This window comes from Camelina sativa, chromosome 2 (assembly GCF_000633955.1).
Source record: "Camelina sativa cultivar DH55 chromosome 2, Cs, whole genome shotgun sequence".
Lineage (NCBI taxonomy): Eukaryota > Viridiplantae > Streptophyta > Magnoliopsida > Brassicales > Brassicaceae > Camelina > Camelina sativa.
This window is the reverse complement of record NC_025686.1, coordinates 9,684,610-9,699,974: the sequence shown is the minus strand read 5'-3', so window position 1 is coordinate 9,699,974 and position 15,365 is coordinate 9,684,610. Positions and strand designations below refer to the sequence as shown.

The following is a 15,365-nucleotide window of genomic DNA, read 5'->3' as shown; positions in this document are numbered from 1 at the left end:
TTTTTTTTTTTTTTTTTTTTGGAGTTGTTAAAAGGTTCAAAGCTTAGTAGATAATAAAAGTGGTATTCACGTAATATTCCATAGATCGATAATGTGGGTTTTGAAAGAAGAGAACAAGAAGTGGTTAAGAATGTAGCATCCGATTTGTGATTGACCACTAATCTCCAAAGTTAGTGGGAAAGACAGAACAAATTACAAATTAGAAACCACAATTACGCATTTATCTTTAACCTCATGGTGTTAGAGACACGTTCACGTCTTCGCGATATAATATTGCCTGCCTTAAGTTTGTTTTAAATATTATTATGTGCGAGAAGACGCCCTAATTAATTAAAGGAGATAAAAAAGACAAGTTGATCTTAATATTGCACTTGGGGATTATATAATAACTTTACTTCTTGGTTGAAGATCTTGTAAACTTTACCTCCTTTAATGAGTGAATGAATGGAAAACAATATGTTTGATAAAAAAAAAAGGTGTTTAGAAAGTCTCAATCAAGGAAAAAAACTGAAAACTTACGTAAATCAATCCGTGGTTCGAAAAGCACTTGGTGATTTATCATATGTCCTTTCCCATGAACTTGTTTTGCCTTACTATTGGATAGTGACATTCTAGGGACTTATGAGCCATCCATCTTGTTATGTGAAGAGTGTTTGTTGGTTGCTATGATGAATGTGATTGTGTTATACTTATATATGTTGTGTGGTTACCTATACATTTGATGAATTTAATTTGATCGATAAGAGTATATATGTAATTAATCACACGTAGTACTTGGAAAGTGTAGTATTAGATTTTGCTCAGACATCTCCCTTTATCTCGTTTTAGGTTTATAAGATCTCTCGGGATGAGCCCTCGACTGGAGACGGAACCGTACAATAAATACGAAAGTATGTGTACTGGTTTTTTTTCTTCACAATAAACAACCCGGGTTTCGATATTGTAAATTCACGAAAGTGACCTAGTAGTAATAGGTCGGACAGACACTAGAACTAGTACTATTGGTAAGTACACGTTTACACGGTCTGGCTTACTGAAATGTTCTTATCGTTAAATCTGATATCAAGACAGCTAGACGAATCCAAAGACACAGAAAGAGAGGTCACTTACAAAATGGTTCTATTTACAAACTAAGTGACCTTTCGTCTTTTTTATTTTTCCATTAGTGTATATTGTATCGTTTACTTCATAGTGTTACCTTTCTTCGAAAAGGTTAATCAACAAACATTTGGTGGCTCCGAATAATTTTATCTCTAAGCTTAATTAAGAAGATCTCCTAAATTTTTTCGTATATATAAAAACATTTACACCTAGCAGAAGATAACATTTTATATATATAAAAAAAAATGATTTTCTAGTGCTAAACGCATTTGAGCAGGATGAACATATTATGTTCTTCCTCTATTGTCAACATCTACATCAAAGGTTCGGATTTAATTCATTTTTTAGAGGTATAATTTGTTCACGATTTAACATAAGTGGCCACCTAGCAAAGTGATTGATACATTCACCATTTAAATATTATATTGTATCACTTCTTAGATTTTACCAATGGTCCCCTATCATACAACAGTTTACTCCTCGTGCGCATAACTCTCTCAAAAAAATATTTTAAATTTTTCAATAATTATACAAGATTGCTTATCTAAGTAAAATGCTGGAAAATTCTAAACTCGTTTTTCCAAATTTGCCTTTAGACTTTGATTTTGACTTTGATCTTTTTTGCTCGGATCCTCTCTTCAATCTATTACGAGCAAATGTAACATATTATGTTGACTCTTTAGTACTGAACTACTGATATATACTATAAACATTATTTCCTTCGATCAATTGTTCGTAATTCCAATAATTCTATTCTCAAGAATTGGATGAATTGCTCTCTACATAGGCTAAAGTATCATGATGCATGGAATTGGATGAATCAACATTTTATTATCTATTCGTTTTCTTTCTATTAAAATAGAATATTAATGTTGAAAATAAAATCCACATAATCAAGGTAGGAAAAGGAATGTTTTGGGGCAAACAAATAATAAAGAATAGCCCGTTTCATTCCAATTAAGGAAGAGAATTTTGCCACGTCAATTAAATTAGACATTTTTATATTTGCTTTTCTTTCTCTCATTTCGTATAGAATTCTATATCGTATTCCTTCGAAACTGGAAAGAGAAAATCTCTGGAAAAAAACGACGTGAAGTGGAAATTGTTATATATTGGTATTATATCAGTAATAGTCACCATATAATATGTGGCTGAAAATGTTCATGTACGTGTAATCTTGTAATATATAAACACACCTTACGGCCAATAATAATACATAGACCGAATCAAGAACTAAAATGGAGAGAGTTGCTGCAAAATTAGCTAAACTCCGTTCGCAACTTACTAATTCTAGTTCCCTATTTTTTCTCTACTTCATCTACTTCTCATTCTTCTCCTTTTTAGGGTTCTTGGCACTCAAAATCACAAAGCCAAGAACCACTTCACGTCCTCATGACTTGGACCTCTTCTTCACTTCTGTATCTGCCATCACAGTCTCTTCCATGTCCACCGTTGACATGGAAGTCTTCTCCAACACTCAACTTATCTTCCTCACTATCCTCATGTTGCTCGGAGGAGAAATCTTCACCTCGTTTCTCAGCCTCTACTTTTCCCATTTCACCAACTTCGTCTTCCCTCATAACAAGATTAGACATCTTATGGGGTCTTTTAATTTGGATCGTCCGATAGAGGATGGCCATAGTGACCTCGAGACTGTAGTTGATCATTGCGAGGGTCGTACCAAGATCGATGAAAGGGCATCTAAGTGTTTGTACTCGGTGGTTCTTAGTTACCATCTTGTATCAAACCTAGCTGGCTCTGTGTTGCTTCTTGTGTACGTAAACTTTGTTAAATCGGCAAGAGATGTACTTAGTTCCAAAGAAATCTCACCTCTCACCTTCTCCGTCTTCACAACTGTCTCCACGTTTGCAAACTGTGGATTTGTCCCCACGAATGAGAACATGATTATCTTTCGTAAGAACTCTGGTCTCATCTGGCTCTTAATCCCTCAAGTACTTATGGGAAACACTTTGTTCCCTTGCTTCTTGGTTTTGCTCATATGGGGACTTTATAAGATCACAAAGCGCGACGAGTTTAGTTACATTCTCAAGAACCACAAAAAGATGGGATACTCTCATCTACTCTCTGTTCGCCTATGTGTCCTTCTTGGATTGACGGTGTTAGGGTTCCTAATGATACAGCTTCTTCTCTTTTGCACCTTTGAGTGGAGCTCCGAGTCTCTTGAAGGAATGAGTTCGTACGAGAAGTTGGTTGGATCACTATTTCAAGTGGTCAATTCAAGACATACCGGGGAGACTATTGTTGACCTCTCTACACTTTCCCCAGCTATCCTCATACTCTTCACCCTAATGATGTGAGTTGCAGTTGCTTTAAATCCTTTCCTCATATATCAATGCATATATGGACTCAAATTATGTGCATAATGTCGACATATTTTTCGCCTCTAAAAACTTGGCATGCATATATATACACATAGCTAGGTGAAGTTTCTTATAGACTTAATTATATAGTACGTGCAAGTTGTATCTTGTGTTTTTTAACAATAAATTAAACTAAAACAATTGAGATAGTGCTTTTTAATACGATCGAATACAATAAAAAAGGTCACCACATGAAAGTTGGCTAGACTTTTCACTACATAAAAAACCAAACATATCCTCTGCATGCATGCGCGTATTGTCTCACATAGTTTGGAAAATTATTAAATCATTTACCTAACTTTTCTATAAAAGCAAATATTTTCCTAACAATTACATTGTTTATTCTTTACCAAAATAAACATTTAATATTTTATTCTAAGATTCTTTAGCCCGTAACGCGTCAATCATGCACACCTATGTGAGTAGGTGGCACAACCAAAATATTTGCATCAATTAGTTTTAGTGCTATTGATTTTGGGTAAACCCACGAATTAACAGCTTTTAAAGCTTCTTTTACTAACGAAAAATTAATCTTAACTATAAGTCTATAATTAACGCAGTCTATTTGGGTTGTTGATTGAATTTAATTATGGGTTGAAAATATAGATACATAAATACCTAAATAATTATATATTCAAGATAAGTGTTGATTCGGTAATAAAAAATAGTAGTAGTAATATAAAAGATTTCTCAGTGAGCTTGTCAAATTTTCCCCAAAAACATTAACGCTGGAAAAGGACTTAAAGTTTTTGTCAACTTGAAAACTTTTTCCATAACTTAATGTAAATATTTCGAAGGTGTTTTTCACTTAAGAGTTTTTGGAATATATAATTAACCAAAATAGGAACCTCCAAGAATATGTGGTAGACAAGAAATGATGGAGTGAAGTAGAATATGTCCATGGTTTTAGATTCAGTAAAAATAAATGTCCCTTCGAGCTAGGTAGTGGAGAATGTATCAGTCTCCAGTTCATCATATTCACAAAGCATTATTCTTTGTCTTTTACATAAAATAATTCTTGGGCTAATAAGTAAAAAACTAAAATTGCCTTGATTAGGTATCTTCCTCCATACACATTGTTTATGCCGTTGACTGAACAAAAGACGATAAAGAAAGAAGGAGATGATGATTCCGGAAATAGAAAGAAAGTGACAAAGAGTGGGCTGTTCGTATCACAACTTTCCTTTTTGACGATATGCATATTTCTCATTTCAATCACCGAAAGGCAAAAACTACGAAGTGATCCACTCAATTTCAATGTCCTTAATATCATTCTCGAAGTTATCAGGTATGTTTCTATATATCTATATTACATTATCTGCATCCATATTATATAGGGGATCACTAAAACTTCAAAAACTGACTAAAAAGTCTCCTAGAATATAAGAAGGCGTGGATAACTTAAGCTCCTAAATGAACTGGCTGCACAAACATATTAATACCTTTGTAAACAAATTTAGGAATGTGCACATAAATATGAAAGAAAGTTTTCTAAGAGTATTTGGGCCTTGTGCAAATGAAAACACTCTCAATCCATGTGGAGAATCGGACTTGTGTGCAACATGACATTAACGTAGAACTAGAACAAACAAAAATATAGATATTTAAAGGACAAGGGTTTGACCAAAAACAAAATTAAGATTAGTTCATTTCATGAAAGCTGTGAACTCTAATCCTAACAACAAATTATAATGATTGTGACGACAGTGCATATGGAAATGTGGGTTTCACGACCGGGTATAGCTGTGGACGCCGTCTGAACGTCAGTGATGGTAGTTGTGAAGATGCAGGTTATGGATTTGCAGGACGATGGAGTCCAACCGGAAAATTTGTACTAATAATAGTAATGTTTTATGGTAGGTTTAAGCAGTTCACAGCCAAATCTGGCCGTGCATGGATACTTTATCCCTCCTCTTCCTAACATATATCATATATATAGATGCATAATAAACATTAATTAGTCTCCTAAGTCCTATGTCACGTTAATATTTCTATTTTTGTGTATAATGTGTAGTTTGCATCTATCGTTAATATTGTATCAATTTATGATCATATAATATAAGGAGTATGTCACCTTGTCTTTGCTGTTGCAATTCTAATAATAAAGTTTATGTGTATGATGAATATTCATACACATAGTAAGTTAGTAACCAATATATATATTTTATATACAGAAAAGTTGTGTAAGTATAATATAGACTATGATTCTTTTTCTCTTTTTTTTTTCTTTCAAAAAGCCATCACTATTTTTTTTAGGTGGTGATTGTTTAAGCATTTTCTATAGAGGATATTGATTGGTGAAATAATGCACTAATTTTTTAATCGGTAAGAGAATAATGGTACAGTTATAGGGGGTAACATGTAATAGCAATATTTTTGTTGGAAAGAAATTACTGCTCAGTTGTAATTGCTCTGATTGATAAGATCATGCAGTATATATAGTATAATTAATATAAAAGCAGAAGAATTAAAACAAATAATATGAAAATGAAATTATTAAAAAAAGAATTGTTCAATTAATTACATTTTATTAAACAGCTATAAAATAGAGAAGGGATATAGATAAATGAAGTATATTCTACCTCTTTACTACCTCAAAATGATGATATTTTGTATAAATTAATTATTTATCATATATATATATATATATATATATATATATATATATATTTTATTCATTTTTTATTTATCATATATTTCGTGTACCTACCTATCATTTTTTCCTAACAGATATATTGGCCAAGTGCTGTCACAAAATGATAGTGTCTTAAAACTATCATTAGAGTGGATTTTATGATCGATGAAATCAATCTAACAAAATGAATTGATATTGTTATTTTTCGGCTTTCCTAAGATTTTACTTAACAACACTATAAAAAAAATGGAATTGAAAAAAAAAATCTATATAATGGAGGAGACAACACAAAGAAGACATTTAACTCTATGATCTTCACTCATCTCCCATGCTCGGTCTGGATCACATGTCTTCTTTTATACATGTTAAGATCTAGGTTGAAACTGAAATCTCCGGTCCATCCTATGTTTCATCCATAACTTTCTGTCTTCTTAGATATTTCAAATTTTCAAGTGAGAGCTTTGTGCTCACGGATCCTCTTCATTTTGCAGCATCGGTGCATAATGCATTGTTCCTTACTTTTGTGTCGGGATGAAATTAAATTAGTTGATAGGCGCAAACCTTTGTCAGACACCTATTTAAGCTCTGACACTAAATAAAACTAGACAATTAAATACATAAAATTAATTAAAATATTAGTCATTGTTCAGGTTTTTATTTATTAATACTGATTTAATAGATTTAGTTGGACTATTCTTTTATTTGGATGATTATAGTAACTCTAATTAAGTTACAATTACAAATTAACAAAACTAGAGTATCACCTAGAAAACAATTCTATCTTCTAAATTAATAAATACAGAGTTTAGGACCAAACCGTGGAAGCTGAACAGTAAATGATATCTTCATGACAAATAGATACATATATAACCTGGCCAAATAATTATAATCAATTAAAAGTCTAATCAATATACTCTAATCAGTTAGAAGTCTAATCAATATACTCTAATCAATATAATCTATATCAAATTTGAACTCAGTGACAATAATTCTAAATAAATTATATTTCTAAGATTCAGACGGACCTAGGACTCGTTGACAAATTAACCTTAATCAAATAATGATCTTAAAAGTAATCTTAATCATGATGATTCAAATTGTTTAGAACAAATTTGAACTCAATAATTCTGCAAAAATAATATTTCTAAGATATATAGATGGAACTTTGAGTCATTGACTAACCTTGATCAAAATAATGTGTACGGAAATAATCCAAATCATGATTTAATATTTAATCATATTTTAATGTCGTTTCTGGTGAACAAAATTATTTATCGAATGGTTATTCAAATTGAACAACTCATAACTAAACATCATATATACATATATATATCAACTAAAATCAACATATGTAGCAATAATATACACAACTTCGGACATTCAAACAACCTAATACAAATTACTACATATGATTCGAAAGTCCTTATTCTTACGTGGCAATATACACAACTTCGGAAATTTAGATCAAACGATGATCATTGACATGTTCGAACATGTAAATATATGTAGAGGATTGGGCAGATTATGTTTTGAGTGTCATTGTGCATTGATTGATTCGTTGTATCTCCTCATTATCTTGAATTTGTCGATCTTGGCTCTGCTTCATTTTGTTTGTGAAAACTATTGGTTTCTCTACTTAATAATAAGATGAGAAGGCCGAAACATAAAAATAGCATGGTTTGCTTGCGACATATGTACACATAATATATTTATTTTTGAGATTCATTCAAAGCGTGTGACAAGCGTGTGACACGTACTCTGGTTCAAGTCTAGAAGTAGTAATTTTTTAAAGCTTCGTTAACAAAGTTAAGTTTCAAAAACCTTTCAAACGAATTATGCAGTTGATGTATAATTTATAAACATTTATTTCTTTTGGATATCATTTTACATTACATTAAAAAGGCAAAAAAAAAAGCGTGTGAAACTCCATTTTTATTGTTTTCTGAAAGGAATATTGAGAAATAGTCATGTGCGGTGTAATATATAAACATGATATGGCCTAGAATAATGCTTACACCGATCCCAAAAAAAAAAACAATGAAGAGAGTTGCAACAAAATTAGCTAAAATCGGCCGTACCCAACTTGCTAAACCTTGTTCCCCTTTCTTCCTCTACTTCATATACTTCTTGTCCTTCTCTTTGTTAGGGTTCTTGGCACTCAAGATCTCGAAGCCAAGAACCACTTCACATGTTAATGACTTAGACCTCTTCTTCACTTCTGTCTCCGCCATCACCATCTCGTCCATGTCCACTGTCGACGTGGAAGTATTCTCCAACACTCAACTTATCATCATCACTATCATCATGTTCTTGGGGGCCGAGATCTTCACGTCCTTCCTCGTTCTGTATTTCTCCCATCTCACCAATTTTGTTTTCCCTCGGAACAAGATCGAGAACTGCCGGATTGATCTGGAGAACGATACTGATCTTTGTGAGGGTCCTAGCCAAATCAATGAGAGGGCATCTAAGTGCTTGTACTCAGTGGTTCTTGGTTACCAGCTAGTAACAAACCTTGTTGGCTCTGTGGTTGTTCTTGTATACGTAAGCTTTGTTAAAACGGCCGGAGATGTTCTTAGTTTCAAGGGAATCTCACCTCTCCTTTTTTCGGTCTTCACAACAGTTTCCACGTTCGCAAACTGTGGATTTGTCCCAACGAATGAGAACATGGTCATATTCCGCAAGAACTCGGGCCTTCTCTGGCTCCTTATCCCTCAAGTACTAATGGGAAACACTTTGTTCCCTTGTTTCTTGGTGTTGTTTATTTGGGGACTTTATAAGATCACAAAGCGTGACGAGTTTGGTTATATTCTCAAGAACCACAAGAAGATGGGATACTATCATCTACTCTCCGTTCGTCTTTGTATTCTTCTTGGCTTAACAGTGTTAGGGTTTGTGATGATACAACTTCTTTTCTTCTGCACCTTTGAGTGGAGCTCCGACTCTCTTGGAGGAATGAGTTGGTACGAGAAGTTGGTTGGATCGTTGTTTCAAGTGGTGAACTCGAGATACACCGGTGAAACCATTGTTGACATCTCCACACTTTCACCAGCTATTTTGATACTCTTCATCCTCATGATGTGAGTTTCTTCATTCTCTCTCCCTCTTTTTCATTCATCTTTTGCATTCGCATGTGGACTTGGGAATATTTTAATCTATCCGGTCGAAACGTACGAGGTTAAGGGGAACGTACAATTCTTTCAACATATCTTCACACATGTCGAAGTTGATTAGCTTTTCAAAGAACATGCTCTATGAATAAATTTTTCTATATTTTTGTATTTATTTTCAACAAAATATTTAAAGCACGTAGCCACGTAGTCCCAATCATTCGTCTATGAGTGGGTCAGAGGGTGGTAGAACTACATTTTTAAATTAGAACTGGTTCTATTTCTTTGGCTGAATCCACCAATTAACTGACATTAATTAACTTAAACAGTTGACTGTTTTTGGGGGGTTTTTAATTGTTTATTGCTTGCAGCAAAAGAATACCATCAAAAACAGAATTTGGTGACGTCTTCTATGAAAATTGAGATTATGCAAGGTTATTATAAGCAATTTGGTTATAAGCAATTTGGTTACATACTGTATGTTTCTTTATATTTAGGTTAATAATACGATTTCAAAGAGTTTGGGAAAAAACGTCATTGAAAAAGAAAACTTACAAGAGATTATTGCAGAAAAAATTGGATGAAGTGAATCAGAATTTAGGCACATGCATGGATTTAATTCAGTAAAACAAATAGAATATATGTCCTTTCAAGGTTGTGGGGAGTCTCCTCGACATTAATTATCATACTCACACAAGCATTTGAATTTGTATAAAATAATGATAGGGAATAATGAGTAAAAATATAATTGCGTTGACAAGGTATCTTCCTCCATACACATTGTTTATGCCATTGACCGAAGAAAAAGAGAGGTCGAAGAAGAAGAGTGGGCTGTTCGTGTCACAACTTTCATTTTTGGTGATGTGCATATTTCTCATTTCAATCACCGAAAGGGAAAAGCTACAAAGAGATCCACTCAACTTCAACGTCCTTAACATCACTCTCGAAGTTATCAGGTATAGTTTGTTTTTCTTTCTTTTTTTGTTGAAACGTGTAAACTATACACTTATTGCTGATTTATTATTGTAACGACAGTGCATATGGAAATGTGGGGTTTACAACCGGGTACAGCTGTAAACGGCGGCTGGACATCAACGACGGTGGCTGCATAGACGCGAGTTATGGGTTTGTGGGACGATGGAGTCCCACTGGGAAAGTCATACTAGTAATAGTAATGTTTTATGGTAGGTTTAAGCACTTCACAGCTAAATCTGGCCGAGCTTGGATTCTTTATCCCTCCTCTTTCTGATATAACATGTGGTAGTATTATTGTATGTCTGTATAATATCATGTTTGCATCTTTTTACCGAAGCTTTCCAACAATGTGAAAAGACAACGTATTACCAAACAAAATGTATGAAAACATATTTTTTTTAAAAGGTCTATTTTCATAAGGAAATTTTAGAACGAATTAGTGTACGTGACATGCAAGTGTCTTCTTTGTACTAAATTCCATGTTCAACTTTGCTCACTGGACTCATCACATTTAATAGAACGAATACCGAGTCTCAACACTGATGTTCCAACTTTTTTGCAACAATCTAAAGTAACACTTGAAAGTAAGATATGGAAGAAAAATATGAGAATTTAACGGTTGAAATTAAAATCCCTGAGTCACCACAATCAATCAAGACAAAACCGAGGGAGGGCTTATGCGTTCCTCTTGCTTAACAAGTCGCCGACACTCAAATGTAGATGTTCTCCTAGAACAACAGTCACAGCAGGCAGGTTCTCAATGCAGCTCACAGTTATCTGCCATACAAGATACATGGAAGTTGTAACAATTTGGGTTATCAAAAAGCGTAACTAACGATCAGTATTCACTTCAGAGTGGCACAAACAAACCTTCCCTTGTCCAGCTTGGAACTCTGATTTCAAACTCAAATGATCCCTTGATAACAAGTACGTTTCAAGCCCGGTTGCAGACTTTATATCTCCTGTAACCAATAGTGTGTAGACTTGTTAAAGAGAGAAAGAGAGAAAGAGAGAACTGATGGTAGGCATCCATTGTGATGAGATTCTGACTTACCTGAGTATAAAGCAAGAACAGCTTCTTCATTGAACTTCAAAGCAGGTCTAGCCAAACTTATCTTATATGACAACTTTGGAACCTTTTTGACACTCTCATCTGATGTTTCTTTGGGGGTAAATATCTCATCGGCTATTATGACCTGTTATATAAAAGATACGCAGATAAACATTATGCTTCTGCTGCGCCAAAAAAAAAAAAAAAAAGTAGAAGCGGAGTGTTGATGACTTACTGCATGTGATGGCATTAAAGTAGACAGAAGCAAAGGGGAGCCAATTGAATCCTTGATGTTTTGTTCCTGACCAGCAAACAAGAATGATGAGACAGAAGTAAGTATGTGGTTGATAATATTCATGTTGGAAACATATTTCGTTTGATCCCATAGCTAAGCAAATTTCAAGTAGAACTTGAGTTAACACGAATTGAGTAACAAACCAAAACCAGTTACCTGAGAGTGAATAACTTGTTTCGCGACAGAGTCATCCTCGTCCAATGATTCAAAGTACACTTCCACAAAGTCTGTTGGTTCCAGACCTGACTTTTTCCGTAGTTTCTGGATCCTATTGACAATCTATAACACGGAGAAACAAAGATCATGAGCACAACATTAGACAACAGCTGTTTAATCTGGATATAGAATGTTCAGATACAGAAAAAAAAGAAACCCAAAGAAAATATACAAGTTGTAAGAAACTGTGCTGCTTTTGTTTCATCTAGACGTTAAGTTATATATATTTACCTCTCGGGCAACACCTGCTTCAACCAAAGAATCATCTGCTCGTAGATCCAGAATCACCAAAACATCCCCTGCATCATGAACAAAAGCAAATATTATATTTATCCTTACCAATATACTGAATCAAGATTCACATAAAATTGACCACAGAGAAGTGGTAGTTGATTATGATTCTTACCATCTCCAGCTGCATCAATCTCATTATCTTTCAAACCTTCTGGGCGTTTGAAAACCCTGACAATCTGAATAACATATGAAAGATGTGTCAGAATTTAGCTAGTAAAACATATTCTTCAAGCTATCGCACAGGAAGACACCAGAGCATGCAAGACCTTGATATCTGTTAGCTTTAGCGAGTGGTCAGCAATAGTAACTTCCCCAGCCTCCTCAAATGTTAAGATATCTTTTTGAGACATTTCTTGAACTCCCTTTTTAACAAGCCCCATCGACTTTCCAAGTCGCTTGCCTAGTATACTGCAGGAATGAACATGTAAAATTTCACTCTACATTTCTTTCAGAAAGGCTAAAGCACATTGAGCTTAACAGTTAAAAGAAAAACACAGGAAGAAACCTTAACTAACCTGAAATCTGGTTCCGCTTTTAGAGATGCATACTTCAGAGCATCATTGCATGATACAAGAGATCTTACGTTAAGTTCTTCCAATACATACTGCAATGCAAAATCAAACAGGATAAATACTATGAATCAATAGTTGATGTGAAAAGCCTAGCATGCACTCAGGACTCTTGGACCCTCGAGCATTTCGCTTCCACATAGCTGTCATTTGCTGATTTAAAATGGTCCGCAACAACAATCTCAAAAAAAAAATTCGTATATATAATTGATTAAAACTTTCAGAAGATAAACCACTGTTCCATAACACCACAGACCTCTCTTAGTACTCCAGTTATGTCATTTAAGAATTCTGCATCTGGATGGACTACAATCATTTCCCTGATATACAACAAGGACAAGCATGTATGAATTTGTTTTCATGTTTTAGGCTAATAACAAAGTGGAAACTGAAAAAAATAAAGTACCAACACTCACTTTAGAGGAGTTTTCAAGGGTAGCCTGTTACGCTCACGAATGTTCCGAGCGAGATCAATGATTGTCATCATCCTTGTAACACTTTGCTCAATCCTCTCCCCGCTCTGTTTAAACTCAAGAAGAAAATATAAGTAAGCAAAAGTTCAAAAATTTTGTATTTTATCCTTGGATACTAAAGATGTGGACTTGAGTCTTACCGTTCCTTCCTCTGGTGGTATACTGCAGTAATGAATGCTTTCCTCAGAACCTTTACACACTTTCCGCAGATTCTGGTATAAAGTTTCAGTGAAGAAAGGAGTAAAAGGGGCCATCACTTTGCAAGAAGTAAGGAGCACCTGAAAATAGTCAATTATTAGTTACAATAAGTGATCAAATAATGATGACTATGCAAAAAAAAAGTATCCCTGCAAACTATTTTTACTATACATTGAATAAAGTTGAAAGAGCAGTGTGACAATCATCTTCTCCTGTACGGCCTTTTAACCTCTTGCGGTTGAATCTAACATATATGTTAGTGAGATTGTCGAGGAACTTCAAGAGATAAGGAACCACCTAAAAAAAAAGAAAAGGAACAAAAAAAAGATGTTAGAGATACCACGAGAAATTAATAACGTCTATCTAAATACAAACAGCATTTCATGCTGAAAATGACAAGTAAAAACTTACAGTGTAAAGCCGATATCCATCCATCTCCTGACGAACAAAACGGACAAGACTTTGCGTAGCTGAGTGAATCCACTTATCAAGAACGTTTGCTGACTGTAAATTTGCCAGATCAGTAGGAACAAAGGGTGCACCACCCTCAGTCTCAAGTCTCTTTGCATTCTGAACAAGGAACCGATATGCATTGTACCATGGAAGGAAAACATCTTTGACCTAGTGAATCCCAATACGGACCAGAAAAATTCAGACAAACAACAAATTACTAAAATAAGCAGCAAGAAAGTTAAACACCAAAATCACTCACAACACCAAGTACTCCTTCTTTTTTGAACCGTAGTGGCTCAGCACGTACAACTGGAGAATTTATCAGGTACAATCGCACAGCATCCTGTCAAGGTTTACATATAGTCACTAAGTTATGATATACAGTTATACACACGCTGCTAGAACATTGGGAAAAAAAACTCAAAACGCAGTATAAGAGCATATTACAGGTAAAACTTACAGCCCCATACTCATCTATGACTTCCAAAGGTGGTGGGTAATTCCGTAATTTCTTAGACATCTTTTTTCCATCCTCAGCAAGCACAAGACCATTGCATATCAGATTTTTGAACGCTGGTTTTCCAAATAATGCAGTAGATAACACCATAAGAGTATAAAACCTGTGCAGACCAAACCACAAGTTAATATACTATTCACTGCCTATTTAGTAGAAAAGAATTATTGCTTATGATGCCTTTGTTAAAACACTTGTAGAATCACAATTCATAGTAAACTTATCACAATTTCCTTTAGCTTCGACTCATTACTTAATTAAGTGCAATCATTCAGGGTAATTAAAATCATCCAACACAGTAGAGGGACGGAACAAACCCTGAGAACTAAAATGATATGGTTTTTAATTGCTAAAGCTTAACTAATATAACGGCTTATATTTCTAGCCACAGTCAAAAATTGGAATGACATACCATCCACGAGTTTGATCAAGCCCTTCCGCCACAAAATGACCAGGAAAGTTCTTCTCAAATAGCTCCTTGTTTTCAAATGGATAATGGATATATGCATAAGGCATTGACCCACTCTCAAACCAACAATCAAAAACCTGCAACAACGTGATTTAGTCGTAAACATGGGATAACACCCCAAACAATCATGAATTATTTGATAAATGAAAGAAATTGGATCCATCTTACATCTTCTACACGACGGAGCACACCAAATTCAGGGCCACGACTTGATGGGATTGTAATTTGATCAATATGGTGACGATGCAGATCAAAGACCTGCACCATAAATCATCAGAAAAACAAATGAGCATCAGACTTTTTGCTGATATAATGAAGCATCAGTGAGCTATATGCTGATATAATGAAGTATTTTATTTTAACCAATTTATCTTCCAAGAGTGCATGACAGGTATTTACAGCAGAAAGAGAGACAGAAATAGAACAAAGAAATGCAAACAACAAAAGAAGAGACCTTGACACCAGAGAGCTTTTCAAGCTTCTCCACGGAATCCATGACAACAACTTCCTCCCCATCATCGCTGATCCATATCGGAAGAGGTGTGCCCCAGAATCTACTTCGACTGATAGCCCAATCCCTTGCATTTTCGAGCCAATTGTGAAAACGTTTATCCTGAATTGCAGATTAATCGAG

At 34.5% G+C, this 15,365-nt stretch overlaps 3 protein-coding genes across 4 annotated transcripts in view; 2 read left to right on the top strand and 1 right to left on the bottom strand.

Annotated features, from left to right (window-relative positions):
* LOC104721033 (sodium transporter HKT1) lies at positions 2,273-5,562 on the top strand. Its single transcript, XM_010438942.2, has 3 exons — positions 2,273-3,415; positions 4,540-4,770; positions 5,190-5,562. The coding sequence occupies exons 1-3, from the start codon at positions 2,340-2,342 to the stop codon at positions 5,401-5,403; spliced, it is 1,521 nt and encodes a 506-aa protein (XP_010437244.1). The 5' UTR covers positions 2,273-2,339; the 3' UTR covers positions 5,404-5,562.
* Positions 8,155-10,597, top strand: LOC104721022 (sodium transporter HKT1-like). Its single transcript, XM_010438933.2, has 3 exons — positions 8,155-9,194; positions 9,986-10,180; positions 10,260-10,597. The coding sequence occupies exons 1-3, from the start codon at positions 8,155-8,157 to the stop codon at positions 10,471-10,473; spliced, it is 1,449 nt and encodes a 482-aa protein (XP_010437235.1). The 3' UTR covers positions 10,474-10,597.
* LOC104721008 (isoleucine--tRNA ligase, cytoplasmic) overlaps positions 10,680-15,365 on the bottom strand; it is an 8,276-nt gene continuing 3,590 nt past the window's right edge. The window contains exons 8-26 of one of the 2 annotated variants that reach the window (XM_010438916.2): positions 15,186-15,242; positions 14,900-14,989; positions 14,675-14,808; positions 14,209-14,368; positions 14,008-14,091; positions 13,707-13,916; positions 13,467-13,592; positions 13,238-13,375; positions 13,041-13,144; positions 12,881-12,944; positions 12,571-12,659; positions 12,322-12,463; positions 12,168-12,231; positions 11,993-12,060; positions 11,702-11,824; positions 11,486-11,551; positions 11,254-11,395; positions 11,070-11,161; positions 10,680-10,976 (exon numbers count right to left, since the gene is read on the bottom strand). In XM_010438916.2, the coding sequence (XP_010437218.1) occupies positions 10,875-10,976; positions 11,070-11,161; positions 11,254-11,395; positions 11,486-11,551; positions 11,702-11,824; positions 11,993-12,060; positions 12,168-12,231; positions 12,322-12,463; positions 12,571-12,659; positions 12,881-12,944; positions 13,041-13,144; positions 13,238-13,375; positions 13,467-13,592; positions 13,707-13,916; positions 14,008-14,091; positions 14,209-14,368; positions 14,675-14,808; positions 14,900-14,989; positions 15,186-15,242 (2,055 nt within the window). In that variant the 3' untranslated portion in view covers positions 10,680-10,874. Of the gene's footprint in view, positions 10,977-11,069; positions 11,162-11,253; positions 11,396-11,485; positions 11,552-11,701; positions 11,825-11,992; positions 12,061-12,167; positions 12,232-12,321; positions 12,464-12,570; positions 12,660-12,880; positions 12,945-13,040; positions 13,145-13,237; positions 13,376-13,466; positions 13,593-13,706; positions 13,917-14,007; positions 14,092-14,208; positions 14,369-14,674; positions 14,809-14,899; positions 14,990-15,185; positions 15,345-15,365 lie in introns of both variants that reach the window. The other variant, XM_010438921.1, reaches the window with a different exon arrangement.